Here is a 24,670-nt window from a genome sequence, read left to right on the forward strand (position 1 = left end):
CTGACCACGTTTCTGGGGAATACCTGGAAACTATTCATAACAAAGAAGAACTAAGCTTCAGAGCAGAAAAGGTGGGAGGCGGGTAGAGGATTCTTACAACACATCAATTCTTCCAGGATATCTTTATAAAGTAAACTTTGACCTGAATTACAGCATATCAGTGTGTCCTATAAAATAGTAGATGAGGTTGCCTCCTGTTGCAGCAGAGGAGAGCAGAACTCAGGATTGTACAGGGGAACAGATATGAATGAATCTGGTATCAGTGTTGAGATAAAACTTGCCTGCTTATCTGTACTCTGTGTTTGAGTAGAAGGAAGTGCAAGGACATACAGCTTTTACCAGGCTGAGCAGGACAGGGAGGGCCAGAGAGACCTGGAGCAGAGAGAGGGGGACTACAGAGACTCTTGCAGCAAAACAAGTCAAAAGGTTAAAAATATCGCAGGGGGATCTCACATTGTTATTCTCTAAAGCATACATAAAATGTAATACTCATGAGTTTTGTTCAGTAAAACTAAAATGCAAAGCAAACACCACTTTTGGTCTGTAATCTTAATAATGAAACACATTAAAATATAACACTTTTTTATTTTGGAATAAGAATATCAATACCAGTGACAGAATATTAATACCAGTGATTTGCTGTAAGGTGAAATTTTGAGCAATGATACTGGAGGGAGACAAAAGTGGGACAGAAACCTGAGGAGCTGATACTCATATTTAGGGAAACAAAGACGGAGTGATTTAACACGAAGGTAATGAAGGTGCCTTTACATTTGTCAGTTTAGTTGCTCAGGGTAAATATTTTGTGTTTAGTCAGTTACTTCAGAATTTAGAGAATATAAATTTAAGCTTGTACCTTTAGGGACAACAAATAAATTTAATACATGTGGAAGAGAAGATAGAACCTTTGAAGAGAGCTGAAGGGACTTTAACAGATAAAAAAGCATTTCAGTTGAGCACCAGATGAGCGACTGAAGAAAACATACATACAAAAAGTATATGTATTTCTCCATTAAAGTCAGGGCAGATTAGTACATGAGATTGAAGTGAACATTTCAGAAAAGTAGGACTCATAAAAAAAGCCAGAACTCTTTGTATCTATTGTTTAGTCCTTGATCCTTTGAAATATGTGATTCTTTTCTGTTCTAAGCATGTTTGTCTGCTTGGGTTTTTCCCCGTGTGTAATCAAAGGTCAAAGGTTGGGCTTGATGATCTTGGAGGTCTTTTCCAACCTTAATGATTCTATGATCAGTAGCAGTTTGCCTGCTTTAGTGGCTCTTTGGCCTCTTTTAAAAAGATAATTGAGAGGTTTTTTTTAATGATAGGAAAGATCTGGCACTGTAGGAGAGGTTTGAGGTGAGTGGGTGAGAGGTTTGAGGTATGGACTGAAGTGCTTGGCAGGTGAGGCTCAGGTCTGCCATTCTGGTGTTTGTTTTGGGTGGTTTGTGCCTGCTGACTTTTATGGGGTTCCTTGCTCAGTGCTGTTGTTTTTGGGTGCTGCAGAGGAGTTCAGCTGGATTTGAAATTCCACTTAGGAAAGCAGACACCGAGCATATAAACCTGGCTTCCTGAATTAGACTGGGTTTTTTTCTGATAAGCTAAGCTTTTACAAACTGCTTTGCTAAACTTGTAATATCTACTGATTCACTTCAGATGTTCCACCTGGTGCTGAGTGGTGGTAAGGTGATAATTGCAGGTGAGTTTTTTGGAAGGGAAGGGTTTTTTGAGGATGTTGTATATTTCACACTTTCCCTGTGAGTATGCCATGTATATCGTACTTGTAAATAGAAGTTTCTCTGAATACTTAGAAATGGAGATCATGTTCTTTTACTGATAACAAATGAAGGCAAGAGAGACCATTGTGTGCCATAAAGAAGACCCAGTTGCTGTAGAGTCGTGTCTCCAGCAGGGCTGTGAGTTGCTCCTGATGAAGAGTAGGATTAGGGCTCACAGTTATTTTGAGCTCAGGGACTTCACAGGCCACATGTGGTGGTAACCCACAGCAGAATCCCTTTCCATGAGCTGGTCCTACCTCTCTGTGCAAACCACATGAGCTTCTAGGCCTCCTGTTACCTTGCAGAGAGTTTCCACAGCCTTTCCACCTCATGTGGAGGGCTGTGTTGTTTTGAGCCTTTCAGCCAAGCTTTGTTTGATGTCCCCATGATGTTTGATGAGTTTGTAGATCTTGGTCCTGCCAGTTTTCTAAGCTGAAGAGGACCAGTTTATTTCATTGTTCCTTAAGCAGAACTCATTGTTTCTATTGTTCTACTGAGTGAAAGTAGAAAGTTTTCCATTTTCTAATAAATTTAATTGCTGGGGATTTGTTGGATGATATCCAAGCCATCCTCTGTTCAGGAGCTGTAAATAATTACGAGCATTTGTAAGTGGTAACTAAGGGACTGCATTATTAATATTTGGCACAAGTCTGCTACTTGCAGAAATAAAATCATCTAAACCTACTTAAGCTTTTTTGAGGAGAAATGTGAACTGTCTAGTGATCCTTCCTAGGTCCACTGGGATCAGACTGCGTAGGTCGTGGAATGTTCTCTTTTGGAATTAAAACAATGGGTTGGAGAAACTTCTGGTTGCAACTGTTAGTCAGATGTCCCTTTGCTCTGTGTTGCATCCCTTCTTGATTAGGTGGGGAAGGAGGTTGTTGTGTGGATGGATCTTTGAGTTAAGGATGAGAAATAGTTAAAAAATCAAGCATGCAGCCTTCCATTTTCCAAAGTGTCCTTTTTTGGGGTTGGGTGGCTGTGGTTTGTTGTGTTGGGTTTTTTCTGAACAGGTTTTCTTTCTCAGTTGCCCATGTTTGGTCTTGGCAGGATTTTTTATCCTTTATCTTTTTTTTTTTTTTTTTTTTATGTGTGTGTCTATTACACACTGTTCTTCCCAACTTGCATTTCTGTTATTTTTAATTTTTGCAAAGGTTGAGATGGCTGCTTAGCAATAAGGATCCCATTAAGTGAATTGGTGGTGTTCCCTGATCATTCTTCTGCCTTTATAAAGGCTGTCATGATTTGGGAACTTGAGTCTTTGTTCCAAATACAGCAGCAATTTTAAAACTTCTTCAGTTTCAGTTGTAATGTAAAGGTACACATTCAAACTTGACTGTTGATTTAAATTAGAAATCATGGGTTTAAAAGCCTGTCTGGAAAAGGCAGGTCTGAGGCTTGTATCCAGCTGTATCTCTGGCTGCTGAATGTCACAGGTTTGGAAATGTGTGGTTCTCAGCATCAGCGTGGATGTACAGAGGCACAAAACAGGAATATGTTGTATCAGCCATTTCTCTGAAGGGCTGTCCTATTGCTGTAGGCCTTCCTCAAGAAAATAAAGCTCACACTCCCACTGCAGTAGTGACTGCAGAGTGGATGGAAATACTCCTCTGCTGTGTCTGTGTATTCATAACTTGCCATTCACAAAAGAGCAGAGAAAATGTCACAGTGCAGATGTGGATCAGTGGAAAGGTTTCAGCACACCTTGTCTTGCTCAAATCAAGGAGGGATTTGTGTGTTGAAAACAAATCCTGTGGGAGTGCTGAAAATACTTGAAAGTGCAGAAAGGCTGTAACAGGGATATTTTAACTGCTTACTGTAGTTGGATGGGACATTTCTTCCCTTCCCCTTCTCTGGCACGTCTCCTCCCCTTGCTTTGAGCTGCTTCTAGGTATCATCTGCCCTTTCAGCAAGGCACTTGAGATTTCTGAGCCCCCAGAAGACTGTGCTTTCTCTGAAGTTATTGTTCAGCCTGATGAATTCAATACACTGTACAGGCAGACTCTGAGGACTTCATAAAAGTCTCTGCTGGAGTACTGGAAGGGAAATCTGGGGGAAGTGTGACAAGAGACTAAAAAAGGAAGTAAAGCCATCCCTTTGGCACTAAGGTGTTCTACCAGCTGTTCTGTGAAACTTTGCTGTGAGGTTTACAGTATCTCGTGCTTATCCTGAGCTAGACAAATACAACTTTTTCCAAGCCACATTCTGATGGTTTTTCCCTAAACTTTCACTTGATTTACTCCATCAAGTCTTACTTTGAATGCTGTAATTGCAAAGCCTCAAAACCAAAACCTCTCAAAATGCTGGCTTTAGTGAGGTCCATGTTGTAGGGTGTTAGGGGCTCACCTTGAACATGTGTCACATTGCACAGACATTCCATTTTATCCAAGAAAGAGAAGAAAGCATAAAAAGTAGCTAGTGCTGCAGTAGAAGCCAAGAGCATTCACTTAAGTGTTCATATGGTGCAGTGAGACCTCTAACTTTAATGTCCTGCTGAAGGACCTCTTTGGGTTGGCATTGTGGTTTCCCTGTCCTGCCATCCCTTGCCTCGATCCGTAGCACTCCCAAGCACTGCTCTGGCTGGACAGGGAGTTGTCAGCCACAGCAATTCTGCTCCTAATGTGCTGTGTCAATATTAGTGCTGGCCCGGGGGGCCTTGGGAGCTTGCCCTACTTCTCAGTGTTCTCTGTGGCTGCGCTTCCAACTGCTTTGTGTGGCTCTCTGAGAAGGGCAGAGTGTGGGATAATGCCCCAGTGTGAGCTGTCGTGGCTTGGAAGGGCTGCCTTTCTCAGCCTTAGCAGCAAATCCCTCCTTCAAAAACCTGGATTTCAGCTATGGGTGGTGGTGTTACCTCTGGAGTGTTGGATTATGTTCTTTTCTGACCCAGAGATGGGAAAACTGAGAGGCGTTTTAAAAACTTTTATTCCATTTTTAGTCTCAAGAGAAGGGTGAGACAATACAGATGTTATAATTCATACCATCACAATCAGAAGCCAACTCTTTCCTAATTACAGTACATTATAAGTGTCTTGGCATGTCAGCTTTTTGCCAGCTTACTTACAAATCTATATCCCACACAGGAGCATTAACCGAGACTTGAAAATGACATGTGTATCTTTTTCTGAAGTGTGTTTCTTTACGTGTTCTCCATAAAACGCTTTAGGAAGTGCTAAATTGTTGCAGTGTCAGGGTTTCCCTAGTTTGATTTGGATTTAACTGGCAAATAGTGTGACTTCAGGAAAGGAAGCTGCTGAGCTTATTTATGTCAGTGTTTATTGTTGTTCCACCAACAGAGGGACTCCAGTTGCAGGTGCACGTGTGGTGAGAGGGTTTTCTTAAAACTGGAAATTTGTCAATAATTTAGAGTTGCAGATTTCTGTTTCCACACAAACTTTAATGTATACAGTAGCTATGCCATCATTGTACATTCTCTGGATTTTTTTTTTTAACCAGATTCTGACTTGTACACTTAACAAAAAGCGGTGATGCCCTCTTATCCAAAAAGCACTGGTAGTGCGGGAGAACAAAAATTAAGTTGAGCCTCTAAGATAGTGTGAAGGAAGAAATGTGGACATTCACATGGACGTGATGCATTTGTATTTGACAGCTGATTTTTTGTGACGTCAAAAAGAGCTTGTAAAAAACCAGTGGGGAAAAATGATCCTGTTGAGGATATGTGAGCTAGAGGAAATGATGGAGAGGCAGCTAGAATGAGGAATACTCCAGCTTGGTTCCAGGCAGGGTGAGAGTTTCTTCCTTTTCCCAGGGCTTACTTTAGGATGGAAGGGAAAGTGACAGCCTGTTGGCTTTGCTTTGTCAGCCTGGCAGAGTGCTGAGAGCAGGGGTGGCTTCTTCCAGCCAGAGATGAAATCCAGCAGGACCAGAGGGAATATGCAAAAACTGGAAATGAAAGTATCAGCTATAAATAGAACCACCTGTCTTTGCTCCTTCTGGTGATATTTCTGCCCTCTTGTTCCAATGCTTTGTTCCCTGAAGATATAAAGTATTTAGCTGCAGTTTGGCAATAGATCTCTGAATGAAAGGTCTTGCACATGCCAAATGTGTTTGGGTTTGTTGTAGTATTAATATGACTGAAAAAGAGCTCTGTGCAATGTCTTTAAAACTATTTGGACCAAGTGGTTCAACTCAAAAGAAAACTAGGATTTTCACCTTAATAGATGCACCTCAGAGGCTAAAAGAAGTGACTAGTGGTTCAATCTGTTTAGCTGAAAAACGGCTAATTTCCCATAATGAATAAATTTTAAAAGTCACATGAGAAAATATTACTTGGATAGTATTATTCATGCCATGGCTTGAATGTATCGTCTGGTTTGGATGCCTACCATGCTGCAGTAAGAGGAGGGAGGAAAATGAGGACCTGACAAAAGCCCAGAAGGACTTGGTGGCTGGAAGCTGGAGTAACTAATAGAGTACTAAGATAGTGCTGTACCAGTGAGAAGAGTGACTTGAGTTAAAGCTTCTGCTCACTTGAAATGTTAAAGTCAAGTGATCCTATAACAGGAGGTATTAAAGTACACGCAGTAGTTCTGAGCTTGAGGAAGAAGCCCTGGAAGGGGTTCCATGGTGTGCCAAGCCTGTGGTCACAGGGTAAAACTCTACTTTTGACATAAATGAGGAAGTGTTTTGCTAGGCTGCTGTTTCGTTTTAAAGGCACATTTCTTTGAACTTCCGAGAGGATTTTGCCTTCCTGCCACTGAAAGACAACTTTTGAGATTATGAACTACAGGAAAAATATCTGCTGGGTTGTGAGGATCCATGAGCTTCACTGAGCTGTAATAAGGAAATTAAATTTGCCCAGATCATATCACAGTCATAATAATACTTACAGTGTACAGTTGGGCTTTATTCATCATCTCTAGATTAGATGTGCATTTAAACAATATGAAAGTTACTTGTTCTGTTTGGCTAATTGAAGTCTTTAAGGCAGCTATCTAAAACATCTGTCTGCTGTAAACTGGTGCTCATAATTTAGGAGTTGGATGAAATCTTGAAACAAAAAGCTGCATCTTTTGCACTGCAAGTGCAAAAAGGAGCCATTCCCAGCCATGAGTCACAGAGGCACTGCTTGTAAATTCCCAGTGTTTGTATAACATGGGGAGTGAGTTAAGTAGCTTACCTACTTGTTCTCTTGTATGTTGCTCCTGCTCCAGAAATGTCAGTCCAGGTTGTGTACAGTCCTCTTACAGAGAAATTTCTAATCTTCTAAAAATTTTGGCTTTGAAGTCAACTCTACAGTGCATCTTCTGTTGTTGACAGATCAGAAGTGATGTGTACAACTTGGGAGACTTCACAGAACCGCTGCCTCCTCAGCTGAGAAGGTTTTTGTTGTTTTGTGGGTTTGGATGTGTGTTTCTGATCAAAGCATGCTGAAAGTACATAAGCTATTAAAGATATCATCTTTGATTAGGTTTTTCCTTGAAGCCCATTAATGTTGGATAATTGATTTACCCACATGGTAGGATGGATTTTCCTGTCTTTCACACACCCTGCTCTGCCTCCCACCCTCTGCAAATCCCTTGGCTGGCTTGGAGTTAGTGAGCAAGGACTGCATCCAGTGGTTGTGAAACAGTAGGTCCCTCACACCTTAGAGGCTGGACCTGGCTTGGAGACTTAGGACTTCAGCTAAGTTTAGATTGTAGTAATTGAGGGGGTAGATTTCCTTTGTTGAGCCTGGGTCTGTTTCTTTTAACTCTGTCAATACTAAAAGAACAATTGGTTTTGATGTCAAATGAGCAGATTGAAATAACTGGCCCAAAGGACTTAAAGTTTCTGTTGTCTTTTAATTTTAAATCTTCTCATTCTCCCCCGTCTTGAAAATACAATACCTTGTTTCTTCTCACACATATACAAAATCTTCTGAAGGATTGGAATAAATAAATATTAAATATCATATCCTAACATAGATTTTGTGAACTTACTTTACCAACATTTAACATTAGTGAACCCTATTTTTAATGTTACTTTGTTCCATAACTTATATTACAGAAATTCTGGGATGCTGTGCTGAACAATGTTTCTGAAGCATTGTTTTAAAGTATGTTGGCTTGGATGTCTCGGGTTTAAATAATTAAAACACTTCTGACATTGGGCTCAGTCCTTTTTCTACAAGCAGCTGGATTTCTCAGGACGACTGATTTTCATTCCATTTTATGGAATAATGGCTGTATCCCTTTCCAATGAAGTCAATCTGGATGTTTTAGAACAGCAGGACCTGTTGAAATCCTAAGACATCCAAAGGAGTGTGCTGATTGAGAGAGGATCTTTCATTGGCAGATAGACCTGGGTGTAATTCTGAATTTAACTTTTTGTTCTCTTTGTAGGAGATCAGCTGTTAGCTTACAGGTGCTGTGTGGCAGCTACACTTTCCTGGTAAAACCCTCCTTAATGTATCCCTGTTGACATTTGAGGTGAAATATGAACATGTGTTCCTAGAATATCTGTGGTGATCTCAGTGTGTCTATAAAATGTCATGAGGCACCCAGTAACACACAGAGTGTGCAGAGCTCTTGAGGCAGAATTCAGTGGTTCCTGCTCTCAGTGGAGACACCTGAAGTGCTGGTTCAGTCTCATTCCGTGTGCTGGGGCTGAGTTTAGGAATTCTGCAGCACTGGGAGCTATACCCAGTATCTGCTGATGTGAGGACCAGTACTTCTTGGTTCCAGCAGCCTTCAGAGAGGCTACAGTTTGTTTCATGTGTAGAGGTTTCATAAATCCCTTCAAGCCTGGCCTTCCAAGAAGGGCAGGTCCCTTTCTGTTTTCCCTGTTGGAAGCAGTTTCTTGGAACCTGAGGAGTGCATGTGCTGGCAGACTGATTATTGAAGCAGGCCAAATTCCTTTGGTAACAGCAGCGTGTTAGCACTGACTTCCAAGAGTGTGCATCACCACCTTTTCACAAGGCCTTGATTGGTTCCCTTGTGATGTTTCCTTTTGATGGCTGCCCAGAATGAAATATGCAAACAGGGCAGCATAAGCTCACTTCAAAGAATGAGAGCTCAAAGAGTCTCATCTTGGCCCACGAGGAGCTTACACTAGATCAAGCTTTCAGTAATGGTTGCAAACTGGCAAGCTTTGTTGAAACCCTCTTGCAGCTGGGATTCAGTGGGTAGGTAGAGAAGAGAGGCACACACTTTTGAGATGTGAGGGGAAATGGAATCTCCTGTGGCTGAGGGTCAGCTGGATAATCAGGATGCTGGTCCTGATGATGTCTCCAGTGGCCGTTCTGTACAATTTTAAGCTCGACCTTGAGCAGGTATATCCCAGTCCCCTGTTAAGGAGGGAAATACTTCATGCATAGCACAGCTGGTCTAAACAGGTTTGATTCCTGGAGGTGACATGGGTTGGCTTTGGTTTTGATCCATTTTTCCTTTTCTGTTATGAAGGTGATCCATACTTCTATCCACAAGGCCTTCCCATGTGACTACACCACCTTGAAACACATATTTGTCTGCTTCACTGAGGAAAGAGCATGTGCTAGGATTTTTGGAGGCTGTTTAATTCTGTTGGGTTCTCCTTCCAGAACCAGTTGGTTTTCCTTTCCTTCCATGCTGTCTGAAACTTTATACTTAGAGCTGCAGACAAATGCAAACCGGGGAGGAGTGTCTGAGACACCACGTGAGTGTGCTACCAAGCAGGGGGATCTCTCAAGACCAGAGAAAAGGGTCACCAAAAATCTTAGACAGAACCTGAGGAAGTTAGCAAAGAGAAATAGAAAAACCAAGTCCTGCACCTGGAGAGGAAAAAAACCCATGTCTCAGTTACAGATAAGGGACTGAACAGCTGGAAAAGAGCTTGGCAGAAAAGATGTTGATGGTTCATGAGCTGCCAAGGGCGCCCTTGCAGCAAAGAAGGCCAAGAGCCTCCTGGATTGCACCAGGAGTTGTGCTGCCAGCAGGCTGGGGGAAGTGATCCTTCCCATTTACTGAGTGCTGCTCAGACACTTCTGTGTTCTGGGTCTTGTTTTGGGCTCCCCGTGCAAGAGGAAGTTATTTCAGTTAGCACTTATTCTTGGTTTTGAGGCAACGAGACATCCTTTGTTAAAGTAGCTGGAAGTAAAGGTTGCAGGTATTTTCCCTCATAAACAAGGAGAGATGGGAGCCAAGGCCCCTCTTGATCTGGAATTCTCAGTGTTCTGTGAGCAAGCTAAAATGCATTGTTGTGTGTCTCCATCACCACTGTGAGAGTCAGGAAAGCTGTGAGGTGAGGCCATGATGTGACCTGTTCTGCCTTTTCTCAGAGACTCTGCTGATGATCAGATGCTTTTGGTGTGGGAGTGTAACTGAACAGATTGATCTACTGAGAAACTGCATGTGGGGTTTTTTCTTCTTTTTATTGGAGACATTTTCCCCTCCATGTCAAAATTGCTTATCTTGAAGCTTGGTGGCTGGTTAAAATTCATGGGCTGCCTCCCTCCAGCCTGCTGCTTTTTGCTTAGGAAAGATGGGGAGCAGCTTTTGGAAGAGGGGGGTCTCTTGGGCAGCTGAGGGCTGTGCCTCTGCCCTCCACAGAGCAGGACATCACCCTGCCCTGTTGTGAGAGGCTGCAGGAGGATGGAGCAGCTCTGGGTGGGTGGTCAGGGTCCAAGCACGAGCTGCTGATGTCAGGAGGAGTTCCAAAACTCAGATGTGAATCGCAGGCTGCCAGGGCTGGTGAGCGTGCTGAGGACTTGGTGGTAAAAGGGTGACCACAACAAACAAACCAGGGTAAAATCCCTTCTTTGCACCAGAGAGTGTGGTGAGATACATCTTCATGTGAGAGGAAACCACAGGGCTTTTTGTCTTCTGGAAGTGCAGAGTACTTGCAAATGGTGTTAGGGAGCCAAACAGTATCAATATATTGGGAAGATAGGAAGTATTCTGACTTAGGTATTCCTTAAGTGCTGAGGGCAAAGGAAACCACCCTGCTTTACTTCAGAAATCTTCCTGTGATTCCTATGGAGTATTCCATAATAAAGGCTCTGATGTAGGAGCTGCTTGTGACTTGCAGCATTGAGCCCATGGATGCTGGTCTGCATCTTGAAATCGTCCCAGGGACACTTGGAGTCCTTGTGCTGCCGAGCTGAAATCTCCCCACCATCAAGTGCAAGTGTGTTGGGAGCCTCCAGCAGCAGCAAAGTGCTGCTAGGGAAGATGAAGAACCTCTTCTTCTGTTTTGTACCAGCTTGTGCTGTGACACTCAACTCCAGCAGTGGAATACTGCTGTGGAGGGAAGTAGATGGTTTCCTTTCTGGGGCTGTTTTTGGTTCAGTCATTACCCATAGGGACAATCAGTATCTTTTCAATGACTTCTTCAGGAAACCACACCACGGTTTTCCTCTGTCGTTGCGAAACTGCGCTTTTGAGATACAAGACACTCATGATTCATAAAGTTATGAATTGCATTTCTTTTAGAATAAATCCATGCGTGCCTCGGACATGGCTGCCTCTTGCCTGGGGGAACCAGAGCTGATGGGGCTTGTGTAAAAGAGGTCCTGACTCTGGGTGGGTGCTTGGCTCGTGGAGTTGACCTACTTGAGCTGTGACCTTGATTTGCTCAGAGGTGTTTGTGTACTCGTGATCAGCTTTGCTGCATGATTAAGCTGGTCACGTGTCGTCTCACTTTTTTTTTTTTTTTTTTTTTTTTTTAAGGGACGAACAGTAAGATTTATTTTTGCTGTCTCATTAGCCTTGTTTCAGGGGATCAGAGGAAGAGGAAATGCAAGGAAAGGGAATCCCAAGGAAGTAGTCCCAAACAGGCTGTAGAGACAAACTGTCATGGATACAGTGACAAAATATAATTTGATTCTCCTCTGCAGGGGAATTCAATCAGGAAGTAGACTCCATGACATTTTTTTCAAGTAGGTCCTTAGAGTACTTTGGCAACAAGTTTGGCATCATAAATGGAAGATTTGAACTTTGCTTATAAATATGGGTAACTTTTGTGTTCTTCCTCAGAGAGAATTCTTTTTAGGCATTGAACATCCAGCAGATGGAGGCTGAAAAGACAGAAAATACTCAATTTCCTAGAATTTTAAGAAAGCCTTGAGAAAAAACATTTCTCCAAACTGTTCACTGTTTAGTGGGGCATGCTGATTTTTGCTCTGATCATTGAGTTGACATCTTCTTAACTTTAAAACTCATTTCAAGAGACATGCATAGTTCTTAATTCCTGTAATGCTAAAATGTAGGACTGGGTGAGCATTTGGGGCATGGTAGAGAAAGGGCTGACTGAAAATTAAATTGAGAATTCTGCTCTTTATGTATTTTTTTTCTGCTCAAGTGGTCAAGACACTTAAAATAACTGCTTTGAAACTATCAAATATAGACAGGTATAAAATAGCAGAGCTGAATGGATACTTGATTTAATTTTTTTTTTTTCTATAAAACTGATATGAAATTTTTGTTTGAGATGAACAATTTGGTTTTTGCATTAGTGCACGGTGATTTGTGTGGTGTTCTGGTTCTGAAATGCTTACTGTTGCAGGCATTCTTAAAGAGAGAGGACTGTGGTAAAAATAACAAACCCTTTTTCCTCCACCCCCTTTTTTCTTTGTTCATTCCAGCTCATCCCAGCCTTCTGTCTGAGGTCATCATAGGTGGTCCATGAATTACCTAATGCAGTAAAATGTGAGTTCAGCCAGCACCCTCACATAGAGAGGTGTTCAGAAACTAAGTTTAGCTATAGCTAATTTCTGCACATCAACTGAGACTGAAGATAATGGGTTTGGGTCTGAACCAAGCACAGAGAAATGGCCAGTGACTGGTTTTACTGGTAAATTGAGATGCAGCAACCTCATCCACCACAGTAACACCATTGAGTCTGTAGCTGTTGGGCTGCTGGGGCTAAGAGAGACAAAGCAGACAGCTGGGAAAACAGGGAGACAGTAGGGCCTGACCTACAAAGAGCTATGGGTGTGAATGAAAGCAAAACAAATGTGGTTATGGATTCAATAGCATTTCATAATTTAACTGAAATTTGTACTGATTTAGCTTTGGTCAGTTCTGGTGCCAGCTGGCCTCTTCATGTGCCTCTACCAGTATGTTCACACATTCTCAAGAATGGAAAAGGGGTTGGGTTATTGGGAAAGGACCACAGAGAAGTTGTTGGGTGAGATGGACAATGAGCTCTCAGCAGCAATTTGGATGCTCTGCTGCTGGAACAACAGTGATCCTTTCTTCAGTAGTTTGTGGTACCAAGACAGTGACTTGCCTGACCTTCCAGGACCAGAAATTTAGATAATTTAAGCTTGTGAAATTCTGAATTTGCTGTTCTGGCAGAGCTGAAGGAAATGATAACAAGCAACTTTACATTATTTTTTGGCTAATAACTCATGTCTACATACATGCTTCAGCAGAATTGGTTACGGTGTGATCATGTTGACAGGATGTTTGACTTGTAAGCTTCTGAGAGTGTCATGGGAGCTGCTTGTTCTGTGTTCTTGGGAAGTTCTACTGCTGTCACAGGTTGGGAAGGCAGTCAGGATGCTCAAAGGTGGATCAGCCAGAAAACTGTGTATCTAATGGACTTTGGAAGTTTCCTTGCAGGAGGAAAATGTCAAACAGTTTCTAAATCTTCCACAGTAGGTTTTGCTGAAAAATTTGTTTTGTGACAGCAGTGTGGAAGGGAAGGGCATCCACATGTTTGTAGCATACTTGGGAGACACATTTGAGGGCTTGAGTTGTAGTATGGGGTGTGCATTTTGTATAAAACTTGAAGCCTGCAGAATAGAACCATGTTTAACCCCTGTCCTTCAAAGATGCCAGCTGCTGCTACAGGGGAAAACAAAACAGTGAGCCAAGCCCAAACTTAGGACCACCCTTAGAGTAAGGCAGTCAGGACTGAAGGGTAAGTCTGTGTGACAGCAATTTAACTCATTCTGGCAGCATCTGGCAGCAAATGTGCTCATGATTGTTATTTTGTGATCATTGTGAGCAGAGGGGGTTTGTGCAAAGACCAGAGGATGGTAAAAAGGGCCCAAAAGGAGGTGGTGCCAGAGATTCCTTCTGCCCAAAGCTTGGTCCATTGGAGATGCACATCCCAACAACTAACCCTTTGGATGGATGGATAAAGTTTCTACACTTTGTAAGGAAATGAGTATTTGATCCCTGAGTTGGAAACATCTATTGATTTTGTAAACTGTGTCTAAACCAATTGTTTTTAAGGTGTTTTTTAAGCTTGCTGGCTTTCCCTCCCATTCAGGTTTCTGAAAGTATTTGACCAACTGAACATGAGGCATGGAAGAGTTCTAAGGTTATCAGCTGCTTTGGGCTGAGCATCATCATCTTTGCCCAGGAGGATTTAGGCTTCCAAGACAGGCCTTCAGGTAAAGCCTCTTCTCTTTCACAGTTGATGCTATTTAGCAGGGAACTTTTCACAGGCTTTCTTCCAACAGTGTAATTATTTGCAGTCTAGAGGATTAAATAGTGAAGATTTGAATTACTTGCAGCCTAGAGGATTAAAAAGCCAATTAGATTAATTTGTACCTTTAACTAGACTTCTTTGACCACCATTGGGTTATATTATTTTTGTTTGTGGAGTCTTCTGTGCAGAGGTGTTTATTTCTATGGAAATGTTCTGTATTCAGTGGAAATAGAACTTTGTGAGCTCTTGTGTGATCTTCAAATGCAGAGACACACTAAAACAAGTGTTCCCTGTCAGAATTATTCCTGTTAGGAAAAAGCAATTGGCTGGCCAGGTAACATAAGAGTAAACCTGGTTTAGTTCAAGATCATTCTGACAAATCTTTAAAAACAATTGTGTTACATAATTTGTTTTCAGAATGGTCATGGTTTGTCTGTAATACTCCATACAGCAGTAACTGGAAAGGGAGAAATTACCTGTTATTTTTATAGCAGTAGGAAAAAACCAGAAACTGATTGTTGCTGTTTTTTAAAGAATGCTAAGTTTGAGATAACTTTTTGGTTAAAAATATTTAAGTGTCTGCTTACATTAATGCAGTGGTTTTCTGGTTGGGGGGGTTGTTTTTTATTTCTTCCCTGATGTTAGACAGTCCAATGGCAGACCAAAGGATGGACATATCTTCTACAATTAGTGACTTTATGTCACCAGACCCTGCTGACTTGATCTCCAGTTCCCTTAGCACTTCAGGAATGGACTGTAATAGGAAAAGAAAGGGAAGCTCAACTGATTATCAGTAAGTTGGATTTCTCTTGATTTAGCACTGCTAAAAGGAGGTGGTAGCACAACAATACAGTGGGAAGACTATAGAAATATTTATAGCAGTTTTTAAATAACCTCTTTTTTACAACCTGCTTTTAAGGTTTTAATAAAGAAGAGAGCTACTATGTACTGAGAGCCAAGTTCATTATTGAATAGTAATAATAATAAAGCTGTCATCTCAGTGCAGCTAGAATTGATGAATTGATGGCTGTCAAAAGGGGTAAGTCTGAGGAGTAAAACTTCTGGCTGGTGGGAGAATGGAATTAGTACTGATGAAATGTACTGTGTGAAGGTTGGTTATATTGACCATTTACATAGGAAATACAATGTCTGACTAACAGAAGGGGAAGAGAATAAATTTATTGAAAAGTGGAAGCAAAACTAGGAGTAGTTCCTTTTCTCCACCTATTTTTTCCTATTTAGTCACTTCCTATCAATGTGCTGCCAACCTTTACCTGATGAAGCTATTTTGGTCTCTCATTTGAATATGAATCTAAATAGTCTCTGGTTTGAGGTATTAGAGCTGTATTTCTTGTAATCAGCTGGTTTAATCTTGTTTAATCTCAACTGTAGAAGGAAACCCACCACCTCTGCTTTAGAACAGTGAAGGGCACAGCAGAGTTTGCCAAACTCCCAGACCTGTAATGTCTCCTGCACTGGGAACAGCAAGAGCAAGCTTCTTACTGCAAGTGCCTGTGCAAGCCTCCTCTGCATTGTAACTTTACAAAGTGTGGCTGCAGGGGAATTTGTGAGTGGCCACATCCATTATTCATCCAGCCACAGAGCCCATTTTTATGTAACTTAGCATAGATTTTATTGCTGAGGGCCTTTGGTTTGTTGGCAGCTCTTTTTACAAGGAGGAGGAGAATTTTTAATCCATGCTGAGCATCACAATTAAGAATTAGATTCTTTTTAGGAGAACTTGGGCGTGAAACTTGAAATACCTCTCTGAATTCCTTTTGTCTCCCTGAAAAGCACGTGTCCCCCTAGTTGAATTGGCTGCTACAAAACTGAGTGAACAGCCTCAATCCTTCCTCAAACTTCCTCTTCTCTAGAAAGGATTTCTCCATTTTTATTCCTCTGGATAGGATAGGAAGCATTACTCAAGTCCTCTTTTCCAAAAGACAGCTTGTTCTTGTAAGGTATAATTCTGCCCTTTAGATTTTGTGTGCATTTTTTAAAATGTGTGAAAACTCTGTTTCCTTGAATCCTTAGTAAAATAAGTTTATTTATTTTTGTAGTCATACACTACATACCACTACATATGGTGTAGTCATACCATAGTTCATTTTGTGTTGCTAAGTAAATGGTGGCCACTAAATGTTCCTCTTGGAAAGCAGAACTTAAGGGAGACTACCTTGATCCCTCCTTATATGTGTATATTTGGGAAAATGTTTTGAAATGCTGCCATTCAACTTCTGCTACCTGTTAATGATTTTATTACATAAATCATCCAAGTGCCCAGTTTGATGCTTCCTGTACCAGTGAAGCCAGGGAATAAGGGAGGCAGAACCAGTGTTTTAGGGTGGTTCTTTGATCACCTCTTGAGTACAAGCAAGAGGAGTCATCAGCTGCAATTTCAGCTCTCTACAACACCTTTTTAGTTCTTTGTGCCGCAACTCCTCCAGGAAAATCCCTGCCCAGCTTGTTTGCTGTCACTTCAGCAAGGGCTGGTCAAATGCTGTTGTCCAAGGCTTCATGCACAGGACTCTGAACAGTAAATTTCTTTGCTTGGGAGTCATGCTTTCAGTTGAAATGATGAGAAAACAAACTACCTATTGCATTCGTAACTTACCTTGTACCTCTTCTAGATTTGGCTTTCTGGGGGGTTTTTACACACAAATATCCCAGAGCTAAAGGTGGTGTCACAAGGGCTGTTAAATTGTGAGCATCAGGAGTCAGTGGCTAAGACAATAACTCAGGTGTGCAGACTGGGAGATGAAGAAAACATTCAGCATTATTATGATATTATTTTAAAACTAATCACAAAGATAATTGATCTAAGAGTGCAGTGAACCATACATGAAAGGCTACCATGTTTATTTTTAAGAAGGCTCGTGTCCAGTGTTGAACAGGAATAACTAGTATGTTACTGGCTGAGATGAGAAGGCTTTTTCATAAGGCTTTTATAAAACATAGCCTCTTATCATGGTAAAGCTCAGTGGTATTTCAGGTCACTTTACAGTCTTGAAGTGATGCCAGCAGTTAGTTTGCATGTAGACATTCTGTTTAATTTCCTTGTGATATGATAAAGTCTGTATAAAGTTCAGCTTGGGATTTAGTCTAAAGCAAAATGTGCATCTATCCTGCTGGGCAAGAATCAAAAACTGAGAAACTTGGGATACTTTATTTTTGTTTTTATGTTTTATTTCTGGCCTTAGAGTCCTCTGAAATCCCATTTATCTAACCACAAGGACAACACGCTTAAAGCACAGATCTTTCCTTTCTGAAGATGAAACAATATCTCAATGATTTGCATAACATAATTTAGGTTAGTTATTTTATTAGTTTTTCACATTAAGTGTAATGAACTATGCTCTCTTTTCTTAAAAAGCAGAATTATTCTTTCAGAAAGTAGATTAATTTGAACCAGCTTGTTTCTTTAGAAAATGCTCACTGCTATTGTCCTGTTTTCATTGTGCTTTTCATTTCAAATAGAATATGAACTAGCTTGAGAATTTCAGCAGAAAATGTAAGACATTGTTCTTATTTCCTATATATGGTGTACTTTATTTTCTTTCTTTTCAGACTCGATGGCTTTCCTTTTGAGTAAGTATAAATATTTTAGTAATTGGTTTCACTTGAAAAAGATGCCCAGTGTTTCTTCCCTGTCTTTTGCTACCATAGACTTAAAATTCACAGGTAGAAATTAAACCAGAATGAGCAGGCCTAGGAATGTCCATGTTAGCACAGTTGTACAGATTTTTGTAAACCAAAACATTCTCTTCCTAATTATTTTGTCTAAAAATAGATGTGTAGTCATGAGCATTTAGTTTTTTTTTTTTACCAAGTACAGCTATGAAAACTTACACTCTCCTCTCCTGCTTAGTTGTGCACATGTGGCTACAATATTAAATGTAATGAGGGGGTTTATTTCTATTCTTCATGCCTCTCTCCTTACTTCTTTTCTTCCCGTTGAAACAAAAGCAAACATTGTATCTACACTGAAAGTTGCACTAATTTCCAGTGTGCCTGGTTAGTTTCACACTGACTTTTATTCTCTCCTTGCATTTGGCCATCTCCAGTGGTGTGTTGATTTAGGTTATTACCATTTTCTACCCCAAAATCAACTACTATAAGGCAAACTGAGCTATAGAACATACAGGCATCTGCACAAGGCTGGTTTTTTTTCCCCCTTCTGTAGTTAACTGAAAAACATTTTTGTAACAGATGATATCTTTGAACTGCAGCATGTTTTACTGTCAAACACATCAAACTGTGCCATTTAGTGAGTTCTGAAGGAGACACAACTAATTTAAGAAAATGTTTTAATGTTACAAAAACCACACAGCTTCCTTAGTCCTTCCAGGTTGGGAAGGACTCCCATTTTGTATTTGTGATTTAGAGATGGCAGGAATGCTTGATTCTGACTTTATGGTAGTTGGATAACAGTTCTGCCAGTCCTGCTGGGTTTGTGATGTGCTGCTTTGTTCTGTTTCTGCAGGGAAGGTATGGATACAGATAAAGATGACCAGCATGGAAGGTACTGTTGATACAGTCACTGAAATCTCAGTTCCACAGTTCTGACACAGGATCCTGCCTGTGGATGCCTGTGGTCCCAAATTATTGCTTTGCTGGGATGAAGCAATAATCTAAACAATCTTAGTTTAAACAACATGGAAACAGACAAGCTAAAACACCCCCAAGTCTGAGGCACAATGTTATAAATACTGACCTTTGCTGTAGAAAGGTTAAATAAAATTCAAATTCTAAAAAAAAAAAAGATCTTAATGAGGATCAGTAGGATGTGAGATGCAGCTAGAGTTGGGTTGAGTGCTTTCAACACTGTAACTTTGTGATGTCATTTCTCAACAGATTGGAGTATGCAGACCAACAAGGCAGGATAAAAAATGCAAGGTAATGCTCTAAACAAACATTTAAAAGATTTGTCTCCTGCTTTTTGCCATGTATGAATTATTTGTGCATGTTTCTTCTGAAAATATATTTGTCTAGCTTTGGCCTTCCCTGATTTTTCCATATCTTTGCACTGTTCACATTTTTCATTAAGTTTGCATAAAGTGAAACAACTAATTTGATAAGTAACTTGGTTCTAGTCACCTCATTGCTATTAAATTGAAGCCAGATATGTTTCTGGTAATGTGACATTTTTCATCTTTCTTCTTTCAGACTCAATAGTGGGTTGTAAAAGTGTTAGCAGTGACTCTTAATATGGGAAAATATAAACCTGACCAACACTTGGGTGTGTTTCCTGACAAACCAGAAGCTCATGCTGTGACTTTTCCTGTTGCTTATAACCATTCTTTACCCAAATAATTCACATCAAATGTCTGAAGAGTGTCTGCTGTCCTTTCCATAAGGATAACAGTATTGTAAAATGCAGGCGAACCCAGTGGGAAGAAATGATGATGTTTGGCTCCAGTTCAGAAGGCTGAATGATTTCTTTATTATAACTATGTTGTAATACATTAATATACTATTTAAAGAAGATACTAAAACTACAAACCTACTTTCTCTACCTACCATATCTAACTCACAACTTGTGACCCTCTCTGAGAGCCCAGCCACAGGTGGATTGGATTGGCCACCAGGCTCAAACAATCCTCACCAGAATCCAACCAAGCAATCACCCCAGGTAAACAATTCTCCAAACACATTCCACATGGGAAAAACAAGGAGCAGAAATAGAAATTGTTTTCTCTTTCTTCTCTCTGTGCACCTCTATGAAGAATCCAGAGAGAGAGGGAAATGTGCTGCCACATAACAGGGTAGCTCACTCACCCCGAGGAGGTTGCTCTGGGCATGGTTCCACGTGCCTGACGTGCCCTGCTGTGTGTGTGTGTGCAGGGAGGCTCACAGTCAGATCGAGAAGAGGCGCAGGGATAAGATGAACAGCTTCATAGACGAGCTGGCCTCGCTGGTGCCCACGTGCAACGCCATGTCCCGCAAGCTGGACAAGCTCACCGTGCTCAGGATGGCTGTCCAGCACATGAAAACACTTCGTGGTGAGTTGCCTGGGGCTGCAGGGCCATTCCAAGTGGCATTTCCCCAAAGCCACGCCTTTCCTCTCCCTTTTTTTTTGCTAAAAAGGAGTAAGTTCATTCATTCTGGGAGGACTCTTCCTTCTCTCAGCATCTGATGCTCAGTGTTCATTCACACCTTGCTAGTTCATGGTCCAGTAAATACCCTGCCATGACTGGGGGAGCTTGGGGATGAGAAAATAATAACTTTCCATCATCTTGACCTATTGATCACTACTGCCAGACTCCACAGCACCAAGGCAGCTGGGGCAGGTGAGGAGAGGGATCAAAAGGCTTAAGAGCAGTGCAGAGTTAATTCTGGTGCAACACTGAGCACTGCTCTAAGCAGGCAATGTACCAAGTTGTTAGCTGGAGAGGCTAGATTTTAGGTATGATATTCCCCCAGGACTTCTAAGGTTTTGTGTTTGTACCTTTAGCTCTGTGTGGAAAAAATAGAGAGTACTTTGAAAACTTAATTTTGGTCTTTTTGATGAGTTTCTGTTGCAAGCACTTAAAGGAAACACACAGCTTTGGAAGAGTTGAGGTTGTGAGAAATTGCTGTGTGTTCCTAAAGCTTCATATGAGTGAAGCAGTGCTTGGGTACAATTGGTGCTGATGTTAAAAGCTTTAAGCCTTCAAGAAATTCACTACTGAGAAAAAAAAAAAGGGATGCAGCTAATGGTAAAAAAGATCCTGATGATTGTCCTCATTTCTGGGAGGACTGGTGCCTTCAGTCATATTTAGCCTTGCAGTTTTGGCCGCTGTCATTTGATGAGGTTAATACTTCATAACACTTCAGTGGTTACTAATTTGACTGTCCTCTGCCTTTATGAACGGAATAGAATGAAAATAATTACTCCTTAATAAATAGCTGCCTCATTTGTTGCCACTTTTGGGGTTTTGGCATTGTAAGATGATGTCATTGTAATGCTGGGTTTTATCCTTGGCTTGGAATGAGAGAATTGATTTGTAAATTCCTAAGTGATGATTTGTTTACATGAGCTTGTCATGTTTTACTGAGTTATAAGGAGAAGAAATAGTTTGAATGTTTTTATTCTTTCATATCTTATTTTTATAATTTCTAATTCTGAGACTAGGCCATAAATCAAGGGCAGCCTTTGGGTTCAATAATATGTCAAGGAATACTTTTATATCTTGGAGGCATTTAATTTGCATTTCTGCCTCATGCAGTACTTGTGTCTTAGCAAAAAAAGCTTCATCCTTTTTTAAGTTAATACCAACAGAGCTCATGTTGATAGTAAAACAAAATCAAAAAAGTTCATTTTAAAGAACTCCTACAATGAACAACAGTCTAAGAAGGAGCGAAAGGAAAATTGCTCATTTAAGTGTGTACTGTTAATGATATGGGAATTGTTTGTTTATTTTCTTTAGGTGCTACAAATCCATATACAGAAGCAAACTACAAGCCTGCTTTTCTATCAGATGATGAATTAAAACATCTTATTCTCAGGGTATGTTCCAACTTTTAATTAAGAGATATTCATATCTGTGACTATAGCCCTCGCAAAGCGCAGCACCAGTAGTTTTCTACCTTGTGTATCAGCTTAAAAATGTTTTGATTATGGAGGATCATTAAGAAATCTGGAGCCTGCTTCACAGAGTCAGTGAGTTTAATGATGGACTAGCATTTCTTAATTTAAGCAGAAAGATTGAAGAGGGGGGATTTAGATGGGAACCATCAGAATCTTCAGTTATTACATGTACAAACCAAAGTCACATGAATTGTTTTCTTGCAGACTTGCTGCCCTGGGTTACCTTGCCAGGATTTTCAGTGTCCAATGATACAATGAGCACCTTTTGATTGAGGTCACTGATGTAACATGACTCAGTGTGTTTGGCTGCCTGCTTTAATAGTGTGGAGAGCTTCTCTCATCACTCAGTTCAGCTCTTCTAGTGGCTGTGTAATTGTTGAAGCACTGCAGTGTCCAGATGCAGCATATGCAGAATTTAATTTCTGCAGCATTGTGACTCTGAAGATACATAACTGGGGCCTATTCCTGCATGCTTGTGTGTGACTAAAAGACAGGACTTTGCAAATAGGAATTAGTTGCCTCCAGGCACAGAAATAAATATCCAGGTTATGGTTGGTTTCTAAAAGAGAAGCTTTTTTAAGTACAGTTAAAATAACATTTTAATTTGAAGGAATTATTAAACATAATCATAATATTATTGGACAAGACATGGGTTCTTTCTTCTCATAAAATTTATTTTACATTCTGGGCACAATGCCCAGAATCGTGCCAAAAATGTTTGCAGATGCAAAAAAAACCCTTCATTGTAATTTCACATTTTTTCCTGTTGACTCAGTTACCTCTAAATGTTAAGACAGCTCTCCTAGTGTAGAAATTCTACTGTACACAAAGTGCTTTTAAAGGTTATAATGATGCAATGTGGATGTATAACTTGGGATTTGACTTTTCCCCCTCCCGATTAGGCAGCAGATGGATTCCTTTTTGTTGTGGGCTGTGACAGAGGAAAGATACTGTTTGTTTCAGAATCTGTCTTCAAGATCCTCAACTACAGTCAGGTATTCTTTTTCATTTTAAGTACATCAGGTCTTAAAAGATTTGAGAGCTTTTTGATGGTTATGCCTTTAACTAGGGGGTAGGCATGAGAAGAGTCTGTCCTGAAAGCTGAGAGGTGTTGCAAAGAGAGAGAGAGCTTTTCTCTGCCATGTCATTAGAGAATATTGTTTCTGGTTTCCATTCAAAGCAAGGAGGTGAAAAGGAACTAAATTTAATGCATTCTGCTCAAGGATTTACCCTCAAGGCTTGCAAAAGCATTACCTAATTGGGAGTGCAAGCAAATATTGAAACATCAGTCTGGGGTTCTTCCAGTAGCATCACATGGATTTTTCAACTTAGTTTTGAACAGTCAACCTGTTCTGGTTTTGCTTGCATGCTTACTGATGGAAGCTGGAAAGCAGTTATACCAAAGTCAGGTTTTTAACATATGCTCAACATAAGGCTTAACTTGGACCATGTATTGTGTAAATAATCTTCATTCTTTCTGTCATCTGCACTCCTCATCAAATTTAAACCTGTATGAGCTTCAAAAGTTTTCCTCAGCCAGCCTTTAGTTAGGTATATACTAAATTCATGTGTAAATAATGAAAGAGAACATTTGCAATTAGGATTTTATTTTCATTCAAATGTGTGGTAGAAGAAGCAAGACTGAGTAAAAACCAGAATATTTGGTGGGGGGAAATTGAGCATGCCAATTCTGCAAAACTCTTACTAAAAATGATGACAGAAATTACTGTGTAATGTAGTCATAACTTCAATACACAGAGAAAACTTTCCATCAAATCATAGAATTATAAAATAGCTTGTTTGGAAGGGACCCTTTAAAGGTCATCCAGTCCAAACCCCCTGCAATGAGGCTGGATCTGGATATTTGGTATTCCTTGGTTGCACCTATGTGTAAAAGGATTGTTCATACTGCATGCTAAAGCAAAGAAAACATACTGAGCCATTATTTTACTTTTTGACTGAATGTTCAATCTCTACAGAATGATTTGATTGGTCAAAGTTTATTTGATTATCTCCATCCTAAAGACATTGCCAAAGTGAAGGAGCAGCTCTCTTCTTCTGACACCGCGCCACGAGAAAGACTTATAGATGCAAAAAGTGAGTGTTACACCTTTGGGAAAAATGTCATCTAGAGTCACTGCTGCTGGGGCTTTGCCTCGTGTCACAAGTGGGGATGCTGTCTGGATTGTCTCATGCCAAGGAAGTTGTAGCTTAAAGACAGTAAGAAAGAGAAAAAGAAAAAAATAGTGTGAAACAGGTTCCTGGAAGCTGTTGGGTTTGGCATGCACTGTGGCACAGAGGCATTACTGGAACTGGCTTCACCTGTGAGGTGTCCTCTCTCTTCCAGGCATCAAAGCTTTAAGTTTTTCCATTAGAACATCTGAAGCATTTATTCTAATCCATCATTCTGTATCAATCCATAATCCATCCATTCTGTGGTCAGAATACACTCATTATCTTGGTAGTCCTTAGCTGTCAGCCAAGATAGAAGATTCATTTTATTTATCTGCTTATTTTTTGCTTACTGCCATCAATGACCCAGCCTTTCTCTCAGAGGGTTTTTAACTTTGCACTCATTTCTTGCCATGTCTCTTAGCTCTGTTCTACTCTGGTATTTTAAAGTAGTTCTGAATGTCTGCTGCTTTTGGGGTGAGTGGGTGTTTAATTCCCTCTTATAAGAGGAGTCTGCACTGCTTAAGTGGAAGGTGGTATCTCACAACTGCAGATTTCCAGGTCATTAAGTCTCATGCTTGTCAGGAGCAGAAATCTCCTGGATCTCAGCTCACAGAAGCCACCAGCTCAACTTCAGAAACTGAAGTTGAGAGAGATCATTTGAGGGCAGGGAGCCTGGAGGCTTCAGCAGATTCAGCTGAAGTTTTTTTCTGGCTCCTGGTTTCATCGGTTGTCAAGCATGAATATCCAGTGCAGTGCTGCCTCCTGGTTTTTTGTTGGTTGGTTTTTTTTTTTT

The 24,670-nt window shown here is 40.6% G+C and overlaps 1 protein-coding gene across 9 annotated transcripts in view; it reads left to right on the plus strand.

The window, feature by feature from the left end:
- BMAL1 (basic helix-loop-helix ARNT like 1) overlaps nucleotides 1-24,670 on the plus strand; it is a 55,487-nt gene that overhangs the window by 17,670 nt on the left and 13,147 nt on the right. For 2 of the 9 annotated variants that reach the window (XM_053979519.1, XM_053979524.1), the window contains exons 1-10: nucleotides 12,334-12,397; nucleotides 13,971-14,094; nucleotides 14,778-14,925; nucleotides 17,700-17,720; nucleotides 18,616-18,654; nucleotides 18,987-19,028; nucleotides 19,977-20,134; nucleotides 21,542-21,621; nucleotides 22,605-22,697; nucleotides 23,682-23,799. In XM_053979519.1, coding sequence (XP_053835494.1) covers nucleotides 14,786-14,925; nucleotides 17,700-17,720; nucleotides 18,616-18,654; nucleotides 18,987-19,028; nucleotides 19,977-20,134; nucleotides 21,542-21,621; nucleotides 22,605-22,697; nucleotides 23,682-23,799 — 691 coding nt within the window. In that variant the 5' untranslated portion in view covers nucleotides 12,334-12,397; nucleotides 13,971-14,094; nucleotides 14,778-14,785. Of the gene's footprint in view, nucleotides 1-12,333; nucleotides 12,398-13,834; nucleotides 13,854-13,970; nucleotides 14,095-14,777; nucleotides 14,926-17,332; nucleotides 17,443-17,699; nucleotides 17,721-18,615; nucleotides 18,655-18,986; nucleotides 19,029-19,976; nucleotides 20,135-21,541; nucleotides 21,622-22,604; nucleotides 22,698-23,681; nucleotides 23,800-24,670 lie in introns of those variants that run through there. The other 7 variants (XM_053979521.1, XM_053979520.1, XM_053979525.1 and 4 more) reach the window with 5 other exon arrangements.

The sequence above is a fragment of the Vidua macroura genome, chromosome 6 (genome assembly GCF_024509145.1).
Source record: "Vidua macroura isolate BioBank_ID:100142 chromosome 6, ASM2450914v1, whole genome shotgun sequence".
NCBI classification, from domain to species: Eukaryota; Metazoa; Chordata; class Aves; order Passeriformes; family Viduidae; genus Vidua; species Vidua macroura.